Source organism: Mobula hypostoma, chromosome 3 (assembly GCF_963921235.1).
Source record: "Mobula hypostoma chromosome 3, sMobHyp1.1, whole genome shotgun sequence".
Classification (NCBI taxonomy): Eukaryota; Metazoa; Chordata; class Chondrichthyes; order Myliobatiformes; family Myliobatidae; genus Mobula; species Mobula hypostoma.
Genome location: NC_086099.1, coordinates 28,855,420 through 28,880,189, shown reverse-complemented (window position 1 = coordinate 28,880,189; position 24,770 = coordinate 28,855,420). Strand labels below are relative to the sequence as shown.

Genomic DNA, 24,770 nt, shown 5'->3' with positions numbered 1-24,770 from the left:
CCTCTCATGATCTTCTATACCTCTATAAGATCTCCCCTCATTCTCCTGCACTCCAGGGAATAAAGTCCGAACCTGTTCAACCTTTCCCTAGAAACTCAAGTCCTCAAGACGTGGCAACATCCTTGTTTCAGATGTGGTTGAGTTTTTATTTTGAAGGTACATTGACTAAAGGTTCATCTGTGAATGATAAGTAGGAAAGTGAACAGAAAACCAACTGGTTGGCAATTTAAAAATGCATTCCAACATCACACTAAGAGAAAAATGGAGCATATCAGATTTCATGGACTTCTACTAATTCTCTGATAAGGAAAAAATTTTCATCAGTCCTAAGTGAAGCAAAATTGAATCCCAAAGATCTTAAGCCCAGACTTTTTGAAGTAAAATTCATGGAGTGCTTTATAGTCAAGGCACATTATTAACTGCTTGAACCTGAAAGTGTTTTACCATAAGCACAAAAAATTTCTGCAGTCGATGTTTCGGGCCAAAACTGGAAAAGAAGCGGGCAGAAGCCAGAATAAGAAGGTAGGGGGATGAGGAGCTCCAAAATATTGAATGTTTATTCCTCTCTATAGACACTGTCTAATCTGCTGATTTCTTCCATCATCTTGAGTGTGTTGTTCAGGAGTTCACCATAATTGGCTGAGTTCCCTTTTGTGATTCATTTTAATCATTTAAAATGTTCTGCTATCTCATGGCAGTGCATGGTGCTATGGTTCAAAAGTTATCAGGAACATCTGATAAGTTCGTATTAACCAACTTCGCATTATTTGAAGCAGTGAGCAGTGGTGCTAGGAACGCCTGAGATAAAACTGCAGCAAAAATAGCAAATCATCTTAAAAGCAACAGAGCAAACAGTATCGACAGGGTGACAAATACCAAGGTAATTGGAACAATAGGACCATTGTTGTCTCAGCCATATAAATGCGGCCAATAATTCACAGTGTCCAACAATCAGGTAACTTAAACCTTGGCCAAAGATTTGTGATTTTGTGATTGATGGAAATGCACCTAAGGAACCAGAAACTGTGTGTAATGATTGGGAGGAAGTTGGTGGAGTGCTTACCTAAGAATGGAATTTACTTTGATCTTCTGCCTAGGTCATATCGCGATTTATTTTCCCACTTAGCCTCTCTTCATCCCCTTTCTCTTAAATTATTCCCGTTTAAAATGATATTCATTCGATGCTCTTCCAGTTCTGAGGGAGTGATCAAAGTGAAATAGTAAATTGAATATTCTCCTCACAGACGCTGCTTGACCTCATAAGTGTTCCAAGAATTTTCCGCTTTTGATTCATGGAACAAGGAACATTACAGCATAGTACAGGCTCATAGGCCCACGATGCTGTGCTGACCTTTTAGCCTTCTCTGAGATCAATCTAATCCTTCATTTTCCTTTCATCTTTGTGCCTATCTAAGATTCTGCAAAATGTCCCCAGTGTCTCTACCACTATCCCTGGCAGTCCGCCCCATGCTCTTGCTACTTGGTGAATCAGAATCAGGTTTATTATTACTGACGAATGCCCTGAAATTTGTTGTTTTGTAGCAGCAGTACAGTGCAATACGTAAAATATATTATAAATTACAATAGGATTATATATATATATATATATATAATGCAAAAAGAGAGTAAGATATAGTGAGATAATGTTCATGGATTGGTTCATTGTCCATTCAGAAATCTGATAGTGTGTAGAAGTTCCCAGCCTGGGGTCCATTGACCCCACAGTTAATGGTAAGGCTTAAAGCTTCATGGCATAAAAAAGTTGGAACCTGTGGTGTAAAGTTGAGTGTGTCTTCAGGCTCCTGTATTTCTTCCCAGATGGTAGTAATGATGTTCCTGAATTCCCATCAGAACTTACTTGTACTAGTTTTCATGTCTCTCACCACAGTTACATCTACGTCAGGAGAACCCCCATGGAAATTAATGGGCATCACGTTACAACTGCAAACTATTTTCCGATACCTGTATCCATTTCTAAGCCACGTACTTTTATCTGCTTTTGGTCCAAAGACTGCTCCCTTCTAAAACCTGTCCAGTGACCCATTCTGTGTGACTGGCAATAGGACTTCCTTCCTCATCCCAAATAAAGCAAGAAAGTACAATGATATGCAGTTGAATGTTTTAGAATAGTTCCAGGTTTGGAAAAGATTTTTGTTTTTGACCGGATGATGAGGCTGAGAAACCTTAGATAAGAAAGCAGAATTTCCTATTTTTTGAAGAAGCAAGTGGAGCTGTTTTGAGTTTAAATGGAGCAGATTGGTTCTATCAGACGACCAGACTGGAAAGGTGGGAAATGGAAATAGATTTGTTTCTTTTTCTAGCTTTGAGTACACATTGATACTGTAGCTGAGTCAAACATATTTTATTGATAAGGTCATTCGTGTTCCATTAGCTATGTGACAATTGTGTTTGAGTTTAGGACGGTAACGAATGTTGATAATAAATGCCAGCATTATGTAGTGATGATGTTTTAGATAACATCGCATTCTCAATGAAAATAACCACTGGGTTGAGGCAATGACTTTCCATAATGCTCAATGGAATCTTTATTGGTGTATGATTAATTAAGCATGTCACAGCACAATCAAGAGATTTAATCAGAAGTTACAGATTCCTTCAAGGTAACTTTAGTGCATTGTGTTCTTCTTGTAACTAAGTTGGTAAATTGGTTTATTTTTGTCACATGTACCAAGGTGAAAAAAATTTGTTTTGCATGCCATACTTACAGAGCATTTCATTTAAACAGTGCAGGGAAAATAATAACAGAGTGCAGAATGAAGTTTTGAGATTGTCAGGTACAATGTTGTGGTCATCACTAAATCATTGCTGGAGGATGGTTGTAGTTGGAAGCTGAATTGTCAAGGTTACACGTTGTATCAGAGGGATAGGAAGGTAGGTAGAGGGGGTAGCGTGGCTCTGCTGGAAAAGAATGGCATCAAATCAGTAGAAAGATGTGACAAAGGATCAGAAGATAGTGAATCCTTGTGGGTTGAGTTAAGAAACTGCAATGGTAAAAGAACCCTGATGGCAGTTATACACAGATCTCCCAACAGTAGCTGGGAGATGGACCACAGATTACAACAGGAAATAGAAAAGGCGTATCAAAAGGGCAATGTTATGATAGTCATGGGAAAATCAGGTTGGAAATGGAACTCAAGAGGATGAATTTGTTGAACGTCTATCAGAGGCTTTTTAGTGCAGTTTGTCGTTGAGCCTACTAGGGGATCAGCTATACTGGATTTGGTGTTGTGAAATGAACCAGAGGTGATTAAGGAGCTGAAGATAAAAGAACCTTTAAGAGACAGTGATCATAATATGATAGAGTTCAACTTGAAATTTGATAGAGAGAAAGTAAAGTCTGACGTAGCAGTATTTCAGTGGAATAAAGGAAATTACAGTGGTATGAGAGAGGAGTTGGCCAAAGTAAATTGGAAGGAGATGCTGGCAGGGAAAACAGCAGAGCAGCAATGGCATGAATTTCTGGGAAAAGTGAGGAAGGTGCAGGATAGATGTATTCCAAAAACGAAAAAATACTCAAATGGCAAAATAGTACAACCATGGCTGACAAGGGAAGTCAACGTTAACGTAAAACCAAAAGAGAGGGCATATGGCAAAGAAAACAAAAGTGGGAAGACAGAGGATCGGGAAGCTTTTAAAACCCTACAGAGAACAACCAAAAGAATCATTAGGAGGGAAAAGATTAAATATAAAAGCAAGCTAGCAAACAATATCAAAGTGGATAGCAAAACCTTTTTCAAGTGTGTAAAGAATAAAAGAGGGGGGGATATAGGACCACTAGAAAATGAGGCTAGAGAAATAATAACGGGGGCCAAGGAGATGGCAGATGAACTAAATGAGCATTTTGTATTAGTCGTCACTGTGTAAGTCACTAGCAGTGTGCCAGATATTGAAGGGTGTGAGGGAAGAGAAGAGAGTGCAGTTACAATTACAAAGAAGAAAGTGCTCAAGAAGCTGAAAGACCAAAGGGTACATAAGTCACCCGGACCAGATGAAAGAGGTAGCAGTGGAGACATTACTAATAACCTTTCAAAAACCTTTGGATTCTGGCATGGGGCCAGAGAACTGGAAAATTGCAATATCACTCCACTGTTTAAGAAAGGAGGAAGGCAACAGAAAGGAACTTACAGACCAGTTAGCCTGACCTCAGTGGTTGGGAAGATGTTGGAATCAATTGTTAAGGATGAGGTGACGGAGTACTTGGTGACACAGGACACGATAGTACAAAGTCAGCATGGTTTCCTTCAAGGAAAATCTTGCCTGATGAACCTGTTAGAATTCTTTGAGGAGAATACATGTAGGATAGATAAAAGGGAGTGCAGTGGATGTTGTATATCTGGACTTTCAGAAGACATTTGTCAAGGTGCTACACATGAGGCTACTTACCAAGTTACGAGCCCAAGGTATTACAGGAAAGTTACTGGCATAGTTAGAACATTGTCTGATTGGAAGAAGGTAGCAAGTGGGAATAAAAGGATCCTTTTCTGGTTGGCTGCCAGTTGACAAGTGGTATTCTGCAGGGGTTGATATTGGGACCACTTCTCTTTATGCTGTATATCAATGATTTAGATAATGGAATAAATGGTTTTGTTGCCAAGTTTGCAGATGATACAAAGATTGGTGGAGGGGCAGGTAGTGTTGAGGAAACAGGTAGGCTGCTGAAGGACAGATTAGGAGAATAGGTAAGAAGGTGGCAGATGAAATACAATGTTGGAAAATGCATGGTCATGCACTTTGGTAGTAGAAGTAAATATGCAGATTAATTTTTAAATGGGGAGAAAACCCAAAAATCTGAGGTACAAAGGGACTTGGGAGTCCTTGTGCAGAACACCCTAAAGGTTAACTTGCAGCTTTGGTTGGTGGTAAGGAAGGCAAATGCAATTTTGCATTCATTTTAAGAGGTCTTGAATACAAGATGTGATGTGATGCTGAGGCTTTATAAGGTTCTGGTGAGGCCTCACCTTGAGTATTGTGAACAGTTTTGGTCTCCTCATCTAAGAAAAAATGTGCTGGCATTGGAGAGTGTTCAGAGGAGGTTCAGAAGGATGATTTCTGGAATTGAAGGGTTATCATATGAGGAAAGTTTAATAGTTCTAGGTCTGTAGTTGCTGGCATTTAGAAGGTTGGGGGTGATCTCACTGAAACCTCTCGAATGTTGAAAGACTTGGACAGAGTTGATGTTTCCCATTGTGGAGGAGTCTAGGACAAGAGGGCATAATGATAGGATAGAGGGGCGTCCATTTAAAACAGAGATGTGGATAAATTTCTTTAGCCTAAAGGTGGTGAATTTGTGGAATTTATTACACAGGCAACTGTGGAGGCCAGGTCATTGGCTGTATTTAAGGCAGAACTTGATAGGTTCTTTATCGGACATGGCAAAGGTTACAGGGAGCAGGCTGAGGAGTGGGGGTGAGGGGAGGAAAAAGGATCAGCCATGATTGAACAGCGGAACAGCCTCGATGGACCAAATGGCCTAATTCTGCTCCTATGTCTTATGGTCTTATCTTATGGTTTCGGTTACAGAGAAAATGCAGTGCAGGTAGACAATAAGACATAAGGCCATAACGAGGTAGATGGTGAGGTCAAGAGTCTATTTTACCCTCCTAGGGGACCTTTTAATAGTTTAATAACGGCAGGATAGAAGTGTTTTTGACCCTGGCGGCAAGTGCTTTCAGGCGTTTGTATCTTTTGCCATGTGGGGTGGGGGGAGAAGAGAGAATGTTTGGGGTTTTGGGATATGTTGGCTGCTTCATTGAGACAGTGAGGAGTGCAGACAAAGTCCTTGAAAGAGAGGTTGGTTTCCATGATGTGCTGAGCTGTGTCCACCATATTTGGCTTTCTTACGGTCACATGCAGAGCAGTTACCTTATTCAACCGTGATGATTCCAGACAGGATGCTTTCTATGGTACATCAATTAGGAAAAGTTGAGAGTCAAAGGCAGCATGCCAAATTTCTTAAGCCTCCTGAGGAGGTGAAGGCACTGGTGAGCTTTCGACCATGGCATCCATGTGATTGAACCAGGACAGGATATTGGTAATGTTCACTTGTAGGACCTTGAAACTTTCAACTCTCTCAACCTCAGTATTGTTGATCCAAACTCGATGAGACTCGATGGGCCGAATGGCCGACTTCTGCTCCTTTGTTTTATGGTCTCAAACAGGATTGTTTACACCAGCACTTTCCTGAAGTCAATGGCCAGCTCTTTTGTTTTGTTACCATCGAGGAAAAGGTTGAGGGACTGATTGTGGTCTGTTGATCAGTAAGTCAATGATCCAGTTGCAAAAAGAGATGTTGAATCAAAATTCTAGGAGTTTGGAGATGAGTTTGCTTGGAATTATAGTGTTGAAGGTGGAGCTGTAGTCAATAATAGTAGTCTGCTAAACTGTGAGTACAATTTAAACCAATCTAGATGTAAACACAAGCGATTCTGCAGATGCTGGAAATCTAGAACAACACACACAAAATGCTGGAGGAACTCAGCAAGTCAGGCAGTATTTATGGAGGAGAATAAATAGTCGACATTTCGGGCTGAGACCCTTCATCAGGACTAGAAAGGAAAGGAACAGAAGCGAGAATAAGAAGTTGGGGGAGGGGGAGGTGAAGGGGTACAGGCTAGAAGGTGAGGCCAGGTAAGGAGAAAGGTGGGTAGGTGGAGGAAAAGAGACATGATTGGACATGCATCATCATAGTACTTCTTCAATATTGTGGCAATTAATGCCAAACTTATTTATTTCCAAAAATGGATTTTGGAGTGTTTCTGGAAGCGACTACATCAGACACAGGCGTCAGTGCCCAGTGATGGCAAACCTAAACTGCAGTCCTTCCCCACGCTGTGCCGGCCTTCACTGTGCCCCTTTGCATGTGGTCCTCTACCCTTCGATGATTCAGGTGGTAACACTCACCGCAACACACACAAAATGCTGGAGGAACTCAATAGGTCAGACAGCATCTATGGAGAGAAATGAACAGTTGACATTTCAAGCCAAGGCGCTTCATCAGGACAGCAAAGGATAGGGGCAGAAGGTAGCACTGGTAGCGTTCCCCAAAGGACATCATGTTGTACTTGAAGACCCACAAGTTTCAGACAGGCCAAAGTTAATTTTCACTGAATTGATGACCTTTCAGGAGCATTTGATGTTTGTCTCAAGTTAAAGTTCAAATTTGTCTTTGCCATAGGCATACATACACAGCGTTATAGCTTCTGTAACTGATAGCACTGACTGGAAATGTTTTCCAGATTCTTTGCCTCTTCACCCAGCTCTGAGGAGCTGTTGGAAATAGAATTATGCGATGATCTCAGGTTTCCTTTCCCTCCTTGTGGACGTAATGAGTTTCCTTTCAATATCTTGCTTCTGAAATATTGTGATTGTTAGCTTCCATTACTTTGATGTTGCAGGTCTCCTTTGAGTTCCAAAATATTGTCTATGACACTTGCAGATACTTATGGGGCCAATTCACATAGGTTAAAACGTTGGTGAGGATGTTGACTGTTTGCTGTGAACGTTCATAGGAAGCATGAGAACAAGCAGGGCAAGTGGCACCAGTCAACGTGTATACTAATCTGAAGCCAAAGCTGCTGTTTTGGGCCTCAGTGCTCTCTCCTAACCTGGCATATCTTCAATACACTCAGCACCATGAAGGATCTTTCAACAGTCTTATTAAAATCAATTATCGAACACTTACAGCAAGTGGATAATTCCATCCATTGGCATGATTCTATGTGTGTCTGGTAATTTTCAGGTTGTTAAAGTCTACAGATCATGGTGTAGTAGATGCCGAAAGTCTTTGTCTTGACAAACTGGAAGCTGAAGATCGAAGTCCAGAGGTAAAAAGCTCAAAAGGTCATAGACTGAGTGGTTTGGAGGAAGAGGACCGAAGGTCAAGTCTGCGTGTCCAGTCCAGGGACTGGATGTTGAAGGCTGGGGCCAAGGCATGGAGGCAGCCTCTCCTGGGATTGGAGGCCTCTGTGCATGTGTGTGAGGGAGAAGGTGGGAAAGGGGCTTGGCACCAGAATATGTGGCAACACTTGCGGGCTGCCCCCAGTGTGTTGGTTGTTAATGCAAATGGAAATTACACAGTATGCATGACAAATAAATCTCAGTCTGAATTTAGGGTCTCTGCTCAACTCATGTTGTTCAAGTCATGGGTGTTTCAATGCACCATAAAATGGGGAAAGAACGGAGGACTGTTGGTGAACTGAAACACAGTAAGATGGACAGGCAGGATTAGAAGAGGTTTAGACAGGAAGCCGGTGTGGTGTGCAGAATTGTTTTCTCATGTCACTTCTAATGTCAGGCAGTTGCCTGCTTATTTTGATCAACTTTTACACATGCCTGCAGGGGGTGAAGGGACTGTCCAGCTTACAGGATGTTACAGAGATAAGGTGCACCTTAAGCTCGGACAATGCGTGTACCAGCCCTAAACCAATCATGTAAGCGATCGTTGTGCGGGATCAGTCTTCTGCAACATCATTAGTACAAATTTCAAGGTATATTTATTACGAAAGTAGTGTATGTTACTATATACGATCTTGCAATACCTCTTCTTGCAGGCATTTGCAGGTAAAAAGAATTTCAATAGAATCTTACAAAAAACTATGCATGAACAAAGACTGATGACCAATATGCAAAAGAAGGAAAATTGTACAAATAAAATTAATGCTGTGAAGATGAGCTGTATGGAGTCCTTAAAAGTTGTATGATCAATTCCTGTGAAGATCCTCATATTTTACTTAGCTTTGCTATTGTTTTAATCTGCTTATCTGTTAGTCTGCTGGTCATACAGCTTAGGTTTTCCTTGGCTGCATCCAAGACCCTGTGGTTGCTAGGGGAACTGTCCTGGCTGCAGCACTTTACCTCTACTACATTCCTGTGTTGAGTCATAGTGTCTCAGGCCTACAGCCTTGTACAAATAGTTGTGGTGGCTATCTCCAAGGTTCTTACGGTGGAATGTACGTACATTATTCTTTATCTCATACCAGTGGTCCCTTTTATCTCTAGCCTCTAAAGAATAGCCACTGCAGCTGGCTTAACTGCTAAGGTCAGCATCACTTCCTGACCAGCTAGATATATTGAGCTACAGCTTCCATGTCCATCTGGGTGATTCCTCTGTGCTAAATTCCTGACGTAGTCCTTATTCCCTTTGTAGTCTAAATTCCCGCTTGAGAAGCCACATTCATCTATATAGGCTGCAAATTTCTTACCAATAACTCTTTCAAGAAAATGAGCCTAATTTCAGCAATATCTGTAGCAGACACAAATCCATCAAGGATCACAGTGTCAGCAGCTGTCAATATGACCTGGGTGTTTTCATACAAACTCCTGCTGGAGCTAGCGGCAACATATTTTGAAGACTGGCATTGACCGCTGCATTCAGAAACTCCACCTGTTTCTCTGCAACGGCGGCAAGTGCAACGACTGCGTAAGCAGCTTCACTGCAAAAACGGGCTTTCTCATCATTAGGAGTGTCATTGCTTCTGTACTGTATGCCTTGTGTCAGCTGTATTCCACTGAGAGCTACACAGTGTAGTTATATGAAAGCTCCTGACATTCCCTGGAGGAGACAACATTTGGCCTTGGATGATGGCATTGAACATTTCTGGGCTCAGAGGACTTAAGCTCAGAGTGGTGACGGAGGGGTTTGTTAATTTATTATTGCCACAAGATTCAATAAAATACCTCTTGTCTTGTGTGCCTTCCAGACAGATTCAGTCAAGATTGTTTACTGTACATGAGTGTAAAGGAGAACAAAATGATTGATATTCCTGATCCAATGCAGCATGAAAACACAATTTAAAAAATAAATATATAAGCAATCCTATAAAACACAATGTACAGATAACTGACTGTAGCAGTATATATGTAAGATTAGCTTATATACATAGACTGATTGTATTTACATAAAGTGACGCTTGGTACAGATGCTTCTGTACATATGGTGACTGACAGGCAATGATAAAGTCACAAAGTGACTCTTGGCAAGGAGTAATCTTTCATTTAGCAGTAGGGCACATGAAAACACAGTAGAGTCACTGTCGGTGTAGGCATGTGGTGCAGAGTATAAGCATGAAGTGGCAGTGCGTTGGGGGTTTGAAGGGTGCTGAAGGACTTTAGAGAGGAGTGGCTGATGTGGATGTACTGGTGGTGGGTGAGTTAATGCATGGAAGTGTTGATCAGCCTGATGGCTTGGGGCAAGTAACTTCTTTTGAGTCTAGTGTTCCTGGCGTGGATGGTGCGTTCACTCTTCCCTGATGAGAGTGGGATAAACAGCCCATAAGCGGGAACAGTGGGGTGATCCTTTATGATATTGCTGGCCTTTTCCCTGCACTTTTCTGTACATATGTCTCAATCATGCTCACCTGACCTGGAACATCTAGCAGTTAAGTGCCATCCATTTTATCTTCTGAGGGAGTTTTCTGATGTCATCCTGGTATCGGTATGCATTTCACCTCTGACCAACATCAGACAGGTACTGGAGGTGCTGAGCCCAGCAATGAGCAGTCATGAAACAGCACGCCCTGAGGCCTTCCCTATTATGGCAGGGGATTTCAGCCAGGCCAGCTTGAAGAAGTCTCTGACCAACTACTACAGACGTATTACCTGTGGAACCAGAGGAGCCAACACACCTGGCCACTGTTATACCACCATCAAGAACACTTACTTTGCCATCCCTTGTTGCAACTGTACAGGGTGCTGGAGAGGCCACACCTGGAGTACTGTGTGCAGTTCCGGTCTCCTTACCTGAGGAAGGATATACTAGCTTTGGAGGCAGTGCAGAGGAGGTTCACCAGGTTGATTCCAGAGATGAGGGGGTTAGACTATGAGCAGAGATTGAGTTGCCTGGGACTGCACTTGCTGGGATAGGTTTATAAGGTTCAATCGTTTAATTTCATACGGTGTACTGTCCGATATTTTGTGGTTCGGATATGTAACTGGGCAACACATCACGCAGCATCCACACAAATGAGATTTCTCAGTTTGGCTAGGCCAGAGGCTGTCTTCCCCTGGGCAAACGCATGCTAGCCGAACTTCAGGATTACACATATAAAATTATGAAAGGGATAGATAAGATAGAGGCAGGAAAGTTGTTTCCACTGGTAGGTGAGACTAGAACTAGGGAACATTGTCTCAAGATTCAGGGGAGTAGATTTAGGACAGAGATGAGGAGGAAATGCTTTTCCCAGAGAGTGGTGAATCTGTAGAATTCTCTGCCTAATGAAGCAGTGGAGGCTAACTCAGTAAATATATTTAAGATAAGGATGGATAGATTTTTGTAGTAGGGGAATCAAGGGTTATGGGGAAAAGGCAGATTGGTGGAGATAAGTCCAAGGCCAGATCAGCCATCATCTTATTTAATGGCAGAGCAGGCTCGATGGGCCGGATGGCCTACTCCTGCTCCTATTTCTGATATTCTTATCTGGTATGAAGGGGCCACTGCACAGGATTTGAAAAAGCTGCAAAAAGTCACAAACTCAGCCAGTCTCTTCCCCCTCTGCCATTAGATTTCTGTATGGTCCATGAACACTACCTCAGTCTTTCAATTTTGCGCTATTTATTTCTGTAACTTATCTTTTGATGTCTTGCACTGCACCATTATCACCAAACAACAAATTTCTCAACATATGTCAGTAATAATGAACCTGATTCTAATTCTAATTACATGGAGGTAGTAAAAAGAAAACGGCACTAACAGATGTAGGGGTTTGCTGAAAGGTCAGATGCTGTCTTCCCGGGAGACAAAGGCCTTTTCAGAACCACTGCTGTCTCCCCTAGTTGGTGCCCCAGCTGTTCAGCTGATCTGTTCGACACCAGGTTTCTGTGACTCTGTGTAATCCACAGCGTGACGGCATCAGTCTGAGCATGCCCAGTCCTCTCTATCATCATCTTCAGTGGATTCAGCCCCTGCCACAGGCTGAAGGCCCAATAATTGCTATTGCGATGAAGGCCAATGTCATTCCCTCGAGGAGCTGTAAGACACACTCGTGTCCCGTGTACATGCTTTAACTCCTGCAGCCTCTGGTGGAATGGCTTCCTGTCCTCAGGATTGTGTTCAGGTTAGAGAGCTGATAGTGTGCGCAGTTAACAATGCATTCCTGGGCCTTACATCCTGGGAGATGTTTAAATGCCTTGTGCTTCTACATCCAGACCTGCCTTAGTGCCACGTGCTAGTCAGAGTAGAAATAGGAGGATATTTCAGCTGAATACGTGGCTTGAAAAATGGTGCGGGGGGGGGGGGATTCAAATTTCTGGGGCATTGGAACCAGTTCTGGAGGAGGTGGGACCAGTACAAACAGGACGGTCTGCACCTGGGCTGGACTGGAACCAATGTCCTAGGGGGAGCGTTTGCTACTGTTGTTCAGGAGGATTTAAACTAATGTGGCAGGGGGATGGGAACAAGTGCAAAGAGACAGAGGGGAGTAAAATGAGGGTAGAAGCAAAAAGTAGTAAGGTGAAAAGTAAAAGTGGCAGGCCGGCAAATCCAGGGCAAAAATCAAAAAGGGACACTTTTCAACATAATTGTATAAGGGCTAAGAGTGCTGTAAAAGCAAGCCTGAAGGATTTGTGTGTCAATGCAAAGAGCATTCATTACAAGGTGGATGAATTGAATGTGCAGATAGTTATTAATGAATATGATATAGTTGGGATCACAGAGACATGGCTGCAGGGTGACCAAGGATAGGAGCTCAACATTCAAGGCTATTCAATATTCAGGAGGGATAGACATGAAAGAAAAGGAGGTGGGGTGGCATTGCTGGCTAGAGAGGAGATTAACGCAATAGAAAGGAAGGACATTAGCCGGGAGGATGTGGAATCAATATAGGTAGAGCTGCATAACACTAAGGGTCAGAAAACGCTGGTGGGAGTTGTGTACAGGCCACCTAACAGTAGTAGTGAGGTTGGGGATGGTATTAAACAGGAAATTAGAAATGCGTGCAATAAATGAACAGCAGTTATAATGGGCCACTTCAATCTACATATAGATTGGGTGAACCAAATTGGTAAGGGTGCTGAGGAAGAGGATTTCTTGGAATGTATGCGGGATAGTTTTCTGAACCAACATGTTGAGGAACCAACTAGAGAGCAGGCTATTCTGGACTGGGTATTGACCAATGAGGAAGGGTTAGTTAGCAATCTTGTCGTGCGAGGCCCTTTGGGTAAGAGTGACCATAATATGGTGGAATTCTTCATTAAGATGGAGAGTGACATAGTTAATTCAGTAACAAAGGTTCTGAACTTAAAGAAGGGTAACTTTGAAGGTATGAGACGTGAATTAGCTAAGATAGACTGGCAAATGATACTTAAAGGGTTGACGGTGGATATACAATGGCAAGCATTTAAAGATCGCATGGATGAACTGCAACAATTGTCATCTCAGTTTGGCAAAAGAATAAATCAGGGAAGGTAGTGCACCCACGGCTGACAAGGGAAATTAGGGATAGTATCAATTCCAAAGAAGAAACATAAAAATTAGCCAGAAAAAGCGGCACTCCTGAGGACTGGGAGAAATTCAGAGTCCAGCAGAGGAGAACAAAGGGCTTAATTAGGAAAGGGAAAAAAGATTATGAGAGAAAGCTGGCAGGGAACATAAAAACTGACTGTAAAAGCTTTTATAGATATGTGAAAAGATTGGTTAAGACAAATGTAGGTCCCTTACAGTCAGAAACAGGTGAATTGATCATGGGGAACAAGGATATGGCAGACCAATTGAATAACTACTTTGGTTCTGTCTTCACTAAGGAGGATATAAATAATCTTCCAGAAATAGTAGGGGACTGAGAGTCTAGTGAGATGGAGGAGCTGAGGGAAATACATGTTAGTAGGGAAGTGGTGTTAGGTAAATTGAAGGGATTGAAGGCAGATAAATCCCCAGGGCCAGATGGTCTGCATCCCAGAGTGCTTAAGGAAGTAGCACAAGAAATAGTGGATGCATTAGTGATAATTTTTCAAAACTCTTTAGATTCTGGATTAGTTCCTGAGGATTGGAGGGTGGCTAATGTAACCCTGCTTTTTAAAAAAGGAGAAAGAGAGAAACCGGGGAATTATAGAGTGGTAAGCCTGACATCGGTGGTGGGGAAAATGCTCGAGTCAGTTATCAAAGATGTGATAACAGCACATTTGGAAAGCAATGAAATCATCGGACAAAGTCAGCATGGATTTGTGAAAGGAAAATCATGTCTGACGAATCTCATAGAATTTTTTGAGGATGTAACTAGTAGAGTGGATAGGGGAGAACCAGTGGATGTGGTATATTTGGATTTTCAAAAGGCTTTTGACAAGGTCCCACACAGGAGATTAGTGTGCAAACTTAAAGCACACGGTATTGGGGGTATGGTATTGATGTGGATAGAGAATTGGTTGGCAGACAGGAAGCAAAGAGTGGGAATAAACGGGACCTTTTCAGAATGGCAGCAGTGACGAGTGGGGTACCGCAAGGCTCAGTGCTGGGACCTCAGTTGTTTACAATATATATTAATGACTTAGATGAGGGAATTAAATGCAGCATCTCCAAGTTTGCAGATGCCACGAAGCTGGGCGGCAGTGGTAGCTGTGAGGAGGATGCTAAGAGGATGCAGGGTGACTTGGATAGGTTAGGTGAGTGGGCAAATTCATGGCAGATGCAACTTAATGTGGATAAATGTGAGGTTATCCATCTTGGTGGCAAGAACAGGAAAACAGATTATTATCTGAATGGTGGCTGATTAGGAAAAGGGGAGGTGTAACGAGACCTGGATGTCATTGTACACCAGTCATTGAAAGTGGGCATGCAGGTATAGCAGGCGGTGAAAAAGGCGAATGGTATGCTGGCATTCATAGCAAGAGGATTCGAGTACAGAAGCAAGGAGGTACTACTGCAGTTGTACAAGGCCTTGGTGAGACCACACCTAGAGTATTGTGTGCAGTTTTGGTCCCCTAATCTGAGTAAAGACATCCTTGCCATAGAGGGAGTACAAAGAAGGTTCATCAGATTGATTCCTGGGATGGCAGGACTTTCATATGATGAAAGATTGGATCGACTAGGCTTATACTCTCTGGAATTTAGAAGATTGAGGGGGGATCTTATTGAAACGTATAAAATTCTAAAGGGATTGGACAGGAAGATGTAGGAAGATTGTTCCCGATTTTGGGGAAGTCCAGAACGAGGGGTCACAGTTTGAGGATAAAGGGGAAGCCTTTTAGGACCAAGATGAGGAAAAACTTCTTCATACAGAGAGTGGTGAATCTGTGGAATTCTCTGCCCCAGGAAACAGTTGTGACCAGTTCATTGGCTATATTTAAGAGGGAGTTAGATATGGCCCTTGTGGCTAAAGGGATCAGGGGGTATGGAGAGAAGGCAGGTACAGGGTTCTGAGTTGGATGATCAGCCATGATCATACTGAATGGCGGTGCAAGCTCGAAGGACCGAATGGCCTACTCCTGCACCTATTTTCTATGTTTCTATGTTTCTATCTGCTCTCAGTGTGTCTTGTGGCATCCGGTAAATCCAGGGCATATCTCCTACTTTCCACCTTCTGTCCTAAAGCCTTGAATATATTTTCCGAAAATGTGGGGACCATTTTCCCCTATATCTTGCAGGTGATGTTCACTCCCTGCATGATCTCCAGCAAATGCCCCAGCCATAGCTTACGTCCTCTTTAAGAGCCTTAAGCAGTGCAGATGAGCTTTCATTGGAGCTAATACATCTACCCAGTGAGCAGCAGGGTGGACTAAAAAAAAAATTCATATAAATAGAACAACATTGACCTGCTGCCACACATTCCAATCAACTGACGCAAAGTGCTCACTCAGAAGATCCAAAAGTTCTTTTGTTTGGGGGGAGGAGGACTATCTAAGTTAACCCCTGTTACTTAATCTCTAACCTCTGCACTACATAGTTTTTTGTTTTCCTTTTCTTCCTTTCTCGTATGGTCTCTGATTTTCCTTCATGACCACTTTCTCTCCTCACCTCCTCTGAATAAGTTGACTCATGTCCAAAACTTTGAACTGAAACGTGCGGACAGGAGGTCTGTCGATGCAGCTGTGTTTAAATCACAGGAGATATTTTCGTCCTTTCACACGTGCTTATAAACCTTTCTGTACATTGGGTATACGTTTTGAATGAAGGTCACTAGCACACCTGACCAATGTGATATATCTCAACAGATTACATTCTTCTACAAAGTATTCCACACATTTCTTTTTTTAAAGTGTCACAATATTAATTTATATAATATTTTAGTTCTCTTCCAAACTGATTATTGTGGGTGGAAAAATAATATTTATTGATTGTACTTATGACAATAAAACTATTGTCAAGTAAAATATGTGTTTATTTCTGGTTTTCCCTTGAATTTTACAGTTTCCAGTATTTAATTTGTTTTGGGATGATCTTTACACTGAACCAACTTTAATTCCACCTTAGGTGTCAAGGTGCAAATTCCTGGTTTTGACATAGGCACTTTGTTACCCCATCAGCTGTACCGATTCTTCCGATATGATGGATCCCTGACAACTCCACTCTGTTTTCAAACCGTTACCTGGACTGTCTTCAATGATACTGTCCAGCTTTCGAAAGCACAGGTACGCCGCTATTTTTCAAACCTACTTTCTTGCTCCTTCTGTGAATTCTTTTGAGAATAGCTCAAAAAAAGAAAATGGACCACTTTACTGTAACATTATCTTATATCGTGTAATGCAGATGTTCTGTAGATTGTAAAGAATAGCTTTATTTGTCACATCTACATTGAAACATCAAAACAGACAATGAAAAGCATCCTTTGCGTCAACAACCAGTGCAGGCCGAGTATGTGCTGGGGCAGCCCACGGGTGTCTCTGTGCATCTGGTACCAACACAGCATGCCCACAACTCACTAACCCTAACCTGTATGTCCTTGCAACGTGGGAGGAAACTGGAGTAAAGTATGCAGTCATGGAGAGAATGTACAAACTCCTTACAGACAGAGGTGGAGATTGAACCCTCATCACTGCCACTGTAGAGGTAACGCTGACCACTGCACTACTATGCGATCCCCATTTTAAAAGGGAACAAACACAGTAAATTTAGCAATCTGTATAAGTAATAGTATCCATACTATCCATCGCTCGTTTGCACAGCACCATGGCAAATTGTTTATTGCTTCGGATTGATTATCAGCAGGAACTGCTGTCAGATTGAATAAGCACCCTTTCATTAGCTTTCTCTTATGCATGTATTTATTCCAATAGTCTGGATTGTCTCCAGAGTTAAGTAAGGAACTAGAGCCACCAAAAGAACTGTAGTGAAATTAAATACACCAGAGATATCCAAGTGTTGAAAGACAAAAATGTCCATGTGCAAAGGTGATCAGTTTGACAACATGAACAAGATCAATAAGAGGGCAATGTAATCCTGTGAGAGGATGTGTGTCTGTAAGTAGGTGAGAAATTTTGATCTGGCAAGTTAGAACCTTGAAACTGCATCTGTTGGTGCTTCAGCTTCTTGTACAACTTGAACATAGATACAACTAAACCCAGGCAAAAAGCACACTGGTGATCATTTCTGAGTGAAATACTTGCCAATATGAATTTGGCTCATACAAAAGAACATATATAGTATAGCATTCAGCTACTTATGTCAGATTCAAAAAGAACATGTCTAATCTTTTAGTGCTGACAATGCTATTTTTCTGTTATTTCATAATATATTTTATTATATACCTTCAATGGCCACTTTATTCGGTACACCTGTACACCTTCTCGTTAATGCAAACAAATATCTAATCAGGCAATCATGCAACAGCAATTCAATGCATAAAAGCATGCGGACATGGTCAAGAGGTTCTGCTGTTATTCAGACTAAACATCAGAATGGCGAAGAACTGTGATCCAAGTGGCTTTGATTGTTGGTGCCAGGTGGGGTGGTTTGAGTATCTCAGAAACTGCTGATCTCCTGGGATCTTCATGCACAATAGTCTTTAGAGTTTACGGAGTTTACAGAGAGTGGTGTGAAAAACAAAAGAACATTCAGTGAGCAGCAGTTCTGAGGGCAAAAATACCCTGTTAGTGAGAGAGGTCAGAGGAGAATGGCCAGACTGGTTCAAGCTAACAGGAAGGCAACAGTGATAATCACATGTTACAACAGTGGTGTGCAGAAGAGCATCTCCGAATGCACAACATCGAACCTTAAAGTGGATGGGCTACAGCAGCAGAAGACCACAAACATACAGATATACACAGTGGCCTCTTCATTGAGTACCTCCTTTGTACATATTGTGCAAGAAAGCCTTTATTCTCGTGTTCTCTGCACAGAGGCCAAAGACAAATTGGCTCTACTTTCTTGCCTCAGAACCTCAAGATCTCAACTGTGTCTCTCTATCTGCTGCTCACCACAGCATCAGCGGGGTTCCCGGGCATTGTGTTTGCACAAGGATGTTTGCATTGTGTTTGGACTCTTCACACACTTCTGTGAAGAGTGGCAAGCATTTCAAGTACCAGAATTTGCCATCAGTGCTGGTTTCCCATGAGTGCAGGCTGCCACCATTTACTGCATATGTCCTATTAGTCCTCCCAAAATGCCTCACCTCACACTTACCAGGAATAAGTCCCATCTATCATTGATTTGCCCATCTTTCAAATTATAAATGTCACCCTGTGACCTCTTTACCAATACCACCATGGACTCTCATGCCATTTGTGAACTTGCTCAGATTTACATCCATATCAACAAGCTAACAAAAATTAGGGGTCGTAACACTGATCCCCATGGGATAGTATTCATTTTAAGCTTTCAATCACAAAAAAACCTCCATTCGTCAACCTTCACCTCCTGTTACCAATCCAATTTTGTATCCAATTTACCAATGTGCCTTGACTCCAAATACATTGCCCTCATCAACACTTCAAAAATTCAGTCAAATTGGTTAGACTAGTATCTCCCCCGAGAAAAAAAGCATATTGACCATCTGTAATGAATTGCCATCTTTCCAAGTTTATCCTGTCCCTCTGAAGATTTTCCATTAATTTCCTTACCACTAACATTAGTCCTTCATGCCTATAATTACCAGGCCTATTCCTGCCTCCCTTGCTGAATAATGGTACCAGATTTGCTGTTCTTCAGTGACCTGGAACCTCTTCTGTAAGATTCAAGATTGCTTAATGTCATTTCCAGTACTCAAGTGTAAAGGAGGATGGAAAAAAATGTTACTCTGGATTCAATGCCGCCCAAAAAAAACATGACAGTGGTGGGGCTTATCACCAACAATGCTGAAACGGCCTTCAGAGAGAAAATGGAAGTGCTTGAGGCCTAGTGCCAGGCAAATAACCTTGTCCTTAATGTCAACAAGATGAAGGAGATGGTTATCGACTTCAGGAGAACTCATACCACTCATGCCCCTCTTTACATCAGTGGCACTGCAATGGAAACTGCAAACAGTTTCAGACTCCTGGGAGTGCACATCTTGCAAAACCTCTCATGGCCCCAGGCCACATTGTACACAATCTGGAAAGCTCACCAATAGCTCTACTTTCTGAGGAGGCTGAAGAGAGCTGGACCATAAACACCTATACATTCATCATTCTACAGGTGTGCAGTAGAGAGCATCCTAACAAGCTGTATCACTGCCTAGTACGGAAACTGCACTGTGCTGGACAGGGTGACTCTACAATGGGCAGTCAAAACTGGCCAACACATCACCAGTCTAATCACTATCAAGGACATATATACGGAAAGATGCCAGCAAGGCCAGTAACTTCACGAAGGATCCCACCCACCCACTCCCATCAGGGAGGAGGCTATGTAGCATCCACACCAGCACCATGAGATTCAAAAACAGTTACTTTCCCCAAGCAGTAAGGCTGATCAACACCTCCACCCACCAACCACAACTACTTTATCATTTTCTATCAGAGTCACTTTATTTACAGACAGTCCTGTACCTAGCGTCACTTAATGGACATACAATCAATCTATGTATATAAGCTATCCTACACACATTTAAATTTATATGTGTTTATATTTATTGTGTGTTTTATTACTGTAGTGTTCTTTATCTTATTGTGTTGTGTAGCCAGTGAGTGAGTGAGGGCCTCCATCGGTCAGGCCATGGATGTTGTGTTCTAGCTGCCTAGATACGCAAGCCTGGGCAGTAAGATATGGAGAGCGAGTTGTTGCCCATGTAGCAAGCTTCCCCCTCTCCACACATCTGATGAACCCAAAGGAACAGCAGAGACCAATACAGTTTGGCACCAGCAGCATTGCAGGAGTTGCCAGTCAGCATTGAGCTCAACGTAGGACTGCCTTAGGGACTCCAGCTCTGGATTTTTCCCTCGGGATTTACTGCTGAAGCCTTCCCCGTGAGTGGGTATAGCCGCAAGGCAGTGGAGATTTGAGTTTTTCTTCTCCTTGATGAGCTGCCAACCATGGCTTACGAGCCCCATCTGCCCAAAGCAACTGGTTTTAAGGTGCCAGTAACCCTCATTTACCCCTTCTCCTATGGAGCCAGTAAAGACATTAAAACATCTTCCAGTGCCCCCTGCAATCACTCAATTCCTCTTGTTTCCCATGGCAGCCTAACATAGATCTCATGCCCAAAGGAGTTATCCACCTTAAGCATACCACAATATCTGATACTTCTTTTATAATGGTAACATGTTCCAGAGATTCATTTTGCTCCCTCCCTGAATTCTCCAACTATGATGTCTTTATCATTCTATAAATGACATACCAATCCTCATAGAAGGATCAGAAGTGGAGTGAGTGAGCAGCTTCAAGTTCCTGGGTGTCAAGATCTCTGAGGATCTAACCTGGTCCCAACATATCGATGTAGTTATAAAGAAGGTAAGACAGTAGCTATACTTTATTTGGAGTTTGAAGAGATTTGGCATGTCAACAAATACACTCAAAAACTTCTATGGAGAGCATTCTGACAGGCTACATCACTGTCTGGTATGGACGGGCTACTGCACAGAATCGAAAGAAGCTGCAGAAGTTTGTAAATCTAGTCAGCTCCATCTTGGATACTAGCCTACGAAGTACCCTGGACATCTTTAGGGAGTGGTGTCTCAGAAAGGCAGCGTCCATTACTAAGGACTTCCAGCACCCAGGGCATGCCCTTTTCTCACTGCTACCGTCAGGTAGGAGGTACAGAAGCCTGAAGGAATACTCAGCGATTCAGGAACAACTTCTTCCCCTCTGCCATCCGATTCCTAAATGGACATTGAAGCTTTGGACACTACCTCACTATTTTTTAATATACAGTATTTCTGTTTTTGCACATTTTTAATCTATTCAATATATGTAATTGATTTACTTGTTTATTTTTTTTCTCTCTGCTAGATTATGTATTGCATTAGACTGCTGCTGCTAAGTTAACAATTTCTTGTCACATACTGGTGATAATAAACCTGATTCTGATTATTTAACACCTGCCCACATCCTCCATCTCCAGACAGAAAATGTTTGAGGAAATCAGCAGGCCAGGCACTATCTATGGAAAAAAGCACAGTCGATGTTTTGGGCCAAAACCCTTCGCAGGACGAAGGCAGAAGGGTTATGCCCAAAATGTCAACTGTGCTGTTTTCCATAGATGCTGCCTGGTCTGCTGAGTTCCTCCAGCATTTTGTGCATGTTGCTCGGATTTCCAGCATCTGCAGATTTTCTTTTGATTGTGATTTCCTCCATCTCCAGGTACAGATTACATCCTAATAGAAACATAGAAACATAGAAAATAGGTGCAGGAGTAGGCCATTCGGCCCTTCGAGCCTGCACCACCATTTATTATGATCATGGCTGATCATCCAACTCAGAACCCCGCCCCAGCCTTCCCTCCATACCCCCTGACCCCCGTAGCCACAAGGGCCATATCTAACTCCCTCTTAAATATAGCCAATGAACTGGCCTCAACTGTTTCCTGTGGCAGAGAATTCCACAGATTCACCACTCTCTGTGTGAAGAAGTTTTTCCTAATCTCGGTCCTAAAAGGCTTCCCCTTTATCCTCAAACTGTGACCCCTTGTTCTGGACTTCCCCAACATCGCGAACAATCTTCCTGCATCTAGCCTGTCCAATCCCTTTAGGATCTTATACGTTTCAATCAGATCCCCCCTCAATCTTCTAAATTCCAACGAGTACAAGCCCAGTTCATCCAGTCTTTCTTCATATGAAAGTCCTGCCATCCCAGGAATCAATCTGGTGAACCTTCTTTGTACTCCCTCTATGGCAAAGATGTCTTTCCTCAGATTAGGGGACCAAAACTGCACACAATACTCCAGGTGTGGTCTCACCAAGGCCTTGTACAACTGCAGTAGTACCTCCCTGCTCCTGTACTCGAATCCTCTTGCTATAAATGCCAGCATACCATTCGCCTTTTTCACCACCTGCTGTACCTGCATGCCCACTTTCAATGACTGGTGTATAATGACACCCAGGTCTCGTTGCACCTCCCCTTTTCCTAATCGGCCACCATTCAGATAATAATCTGTATTCCTATTTTTGCCACCAAAGTGGATAACTTCACATTTATCCACATTAAATTGCATCTGCCATGAATTTGCCCACTCACCCAACCTATCCAAGTCACCCTGCATCCTCTTAGCATCCTCCTCACTGCTAACACTGCCACCCAGCTTCGTGTCATCCGCAAACTTGGAGATGCTGCATTTAATTCCCTCATCCAAGTCATTAATATATATTGTAAACAACTGGGGTCCCAGCACTGAGCCTTGCGGTACCCCACTAGTCACCGCCTGCCATTCTGAAAAGGTCCCGTTTATTCCCACTCTTTGCTTCCTGTCTGCTAACCAATTCTCCACCCACACCAATACCTTACCCCCAATACCGTGTGCTTTAAGTTTGCACACTAATCTCCTGTGTGGGACCTTGTCAAAAGCCTTTTGAAAATCCAAATATACCACATCCACTGGTTCTCCCCTATCCACTCTACTAGTTACATCCTCAAAAAATTCTATGAGATTCGTCAGACATGATTTTCCTTTCACAAGTCCATGCTGACTTTGTCCGATCATTTCACCGCTTTCCAAATGTGCTGTTATCACATCCTTGATAACTGACTCCAGCAGTTTCCCCACCACCGACGTTAGGCTAACCGGTCTATAATTCCCCGGTTTCTCTCTCCCTCCTTTTTTAAAAAGTGGGCTTACATTAGCCACCCTCCAATCCTCAGGAACTAGCCCAGAATCTAACGAGTTTTGAAAAATTATCACTAATGCATCCACTATTTCTTGGGCTACTTCCTGAAGCACTCTAGGATGCAGACCATCTGGCCCTGGGGATTTATCTGCCTTCAATCCCTTCAATTTACCTAACACCACTTCTCCACTAACATGTATTTCGCTCAGTTCCTCCATCTCACTGGACCCTCTGTCCCTTACTATTTCTGGAAGATTATTTATGTCCTCCTTAGTGAAGACAGAACCAAAGTAATTATTCAATTGGTCTGCCATGTCCTTGCTGCCCATAATCAATTCACCTTTCTCTCTGGTTACCTTCTTCCCATTAACGCTCTTGCAAAATGCTTTGGAGTTTTCCTTAATTTTGTCCGCAAGTGATATTTTTAAAGATTAAAGATAGGCTTTCTTTGTCACATGTACATCAAAAAAAAATCCAAACTTACAATGAAATGTGTCATTTGCGTCAAATCAATTCAGTGAGGATTGTGCTGGGAGCAGCCGGCAGCCATGTTTCCAGTGACGTTTAGTAACCCCTCATGCTTGCTTTTTGCCTTCTAATTCCTGAGCAACCCTTAAGCCTTCAGCATTGCTGTCAGGGAACTCAATTTTTCTGTCCTCTATACCTGCCAAATGCTTCCTTTTTTCATTACCTAAGCACTCAATATCATAAACCGGGGAAAGACAATATCAGAATCAGAATTGAGTTTAATAACACGGGCATATGTCATGAAATTTGCTGTTTTGCAGCAGCAGCAGTGTATATATTTCTTATAGTTATTGTGTTTTTATTATTACTGTGGGGTAGTATATATAAGTTCATTATATAAAATCCGATGACAGAGGAGAAGGAGCTGCTCCTAAAACATTGAGTGTGTGCCTTCAGGATCCTGTCCCTCCTCCCTGATGGTAACAATGAGAGGAGGGCACGTCCTGGGTGATATGGGTCCTTAATGATGGATGCTACCTTTTTTAAGGCATCACCTTTTGAAGGTGTCCTCCATGCTGGGGGGTGGAGGGGGTGCAGTTGCCCATGGTGGAGTTGGTGTATGAAGGTTTATAAAATTAGTGCCATGGATAATGTAGTTAGATTTGTATTCCCAGGGTAAGGGAGTCTAGAACTAAGAAGTACAAGTTTAAGGTGGGAAGGGAGGAATTTTAAAGGAGATCAAGCTGCCAAAGGAGGTGGTGGAGGCTCATACAGTTACTTCTAAAAGGTGAGTGGACAGGCACTTGGATTGGAAAGGAAATATGGGATTTAATGCAGACAAACAGGATTAGCATTGATTAGCGTACTGGTTGGCACAGACAAGGTGGGTTAATGGGCCTGTTTGTGTGCTGTAAAACTCTGATTCCATTAATCTATCACTTGAAATCCATGGTTCCTGAGACTTTTCCCTACCCCTCACCCTTAAGGGAACATATTGGCCCTGAACTCTCACTGTTTTAAATTAAATGACTCCCAGTTACTGGGTGTTGATTTACTTTGCAAGTAGTTGCTCCCAGTCTACCTTTGCCAGGTCTTATGATGTTGAAATCCCACTCCTCCCAGATTCAGGAACATTTATTACTTACAACCATCAGACTCCTGAACTGGATTACTTCACTCACCCC

General features: G+C 42.5%; 1 protein-coding gene across 1 annotated transcript in view; it reads left to right on the top strand.

The window, feature by feature from the left end:
* The window catches only part of ca9 (carbonic anhydrase IX), a 93,528-nt gene that overhangs the window by 32,443 nt on the left and 36,315 nt on the right, over nucleotides 1-24,770 (top strand). The window contains exon 7 of the mRNA XM_063042816.1: nucleotides 16,418-16,575. Within this exon, the coding sequence (XP_062898886.1) occupies nucleotides 16,418-16,575 (158 nt within the window). The remainder of the gene's footprint in view (nucleotides 1-16,417; nucleotides 16,576-24,770) is intronic.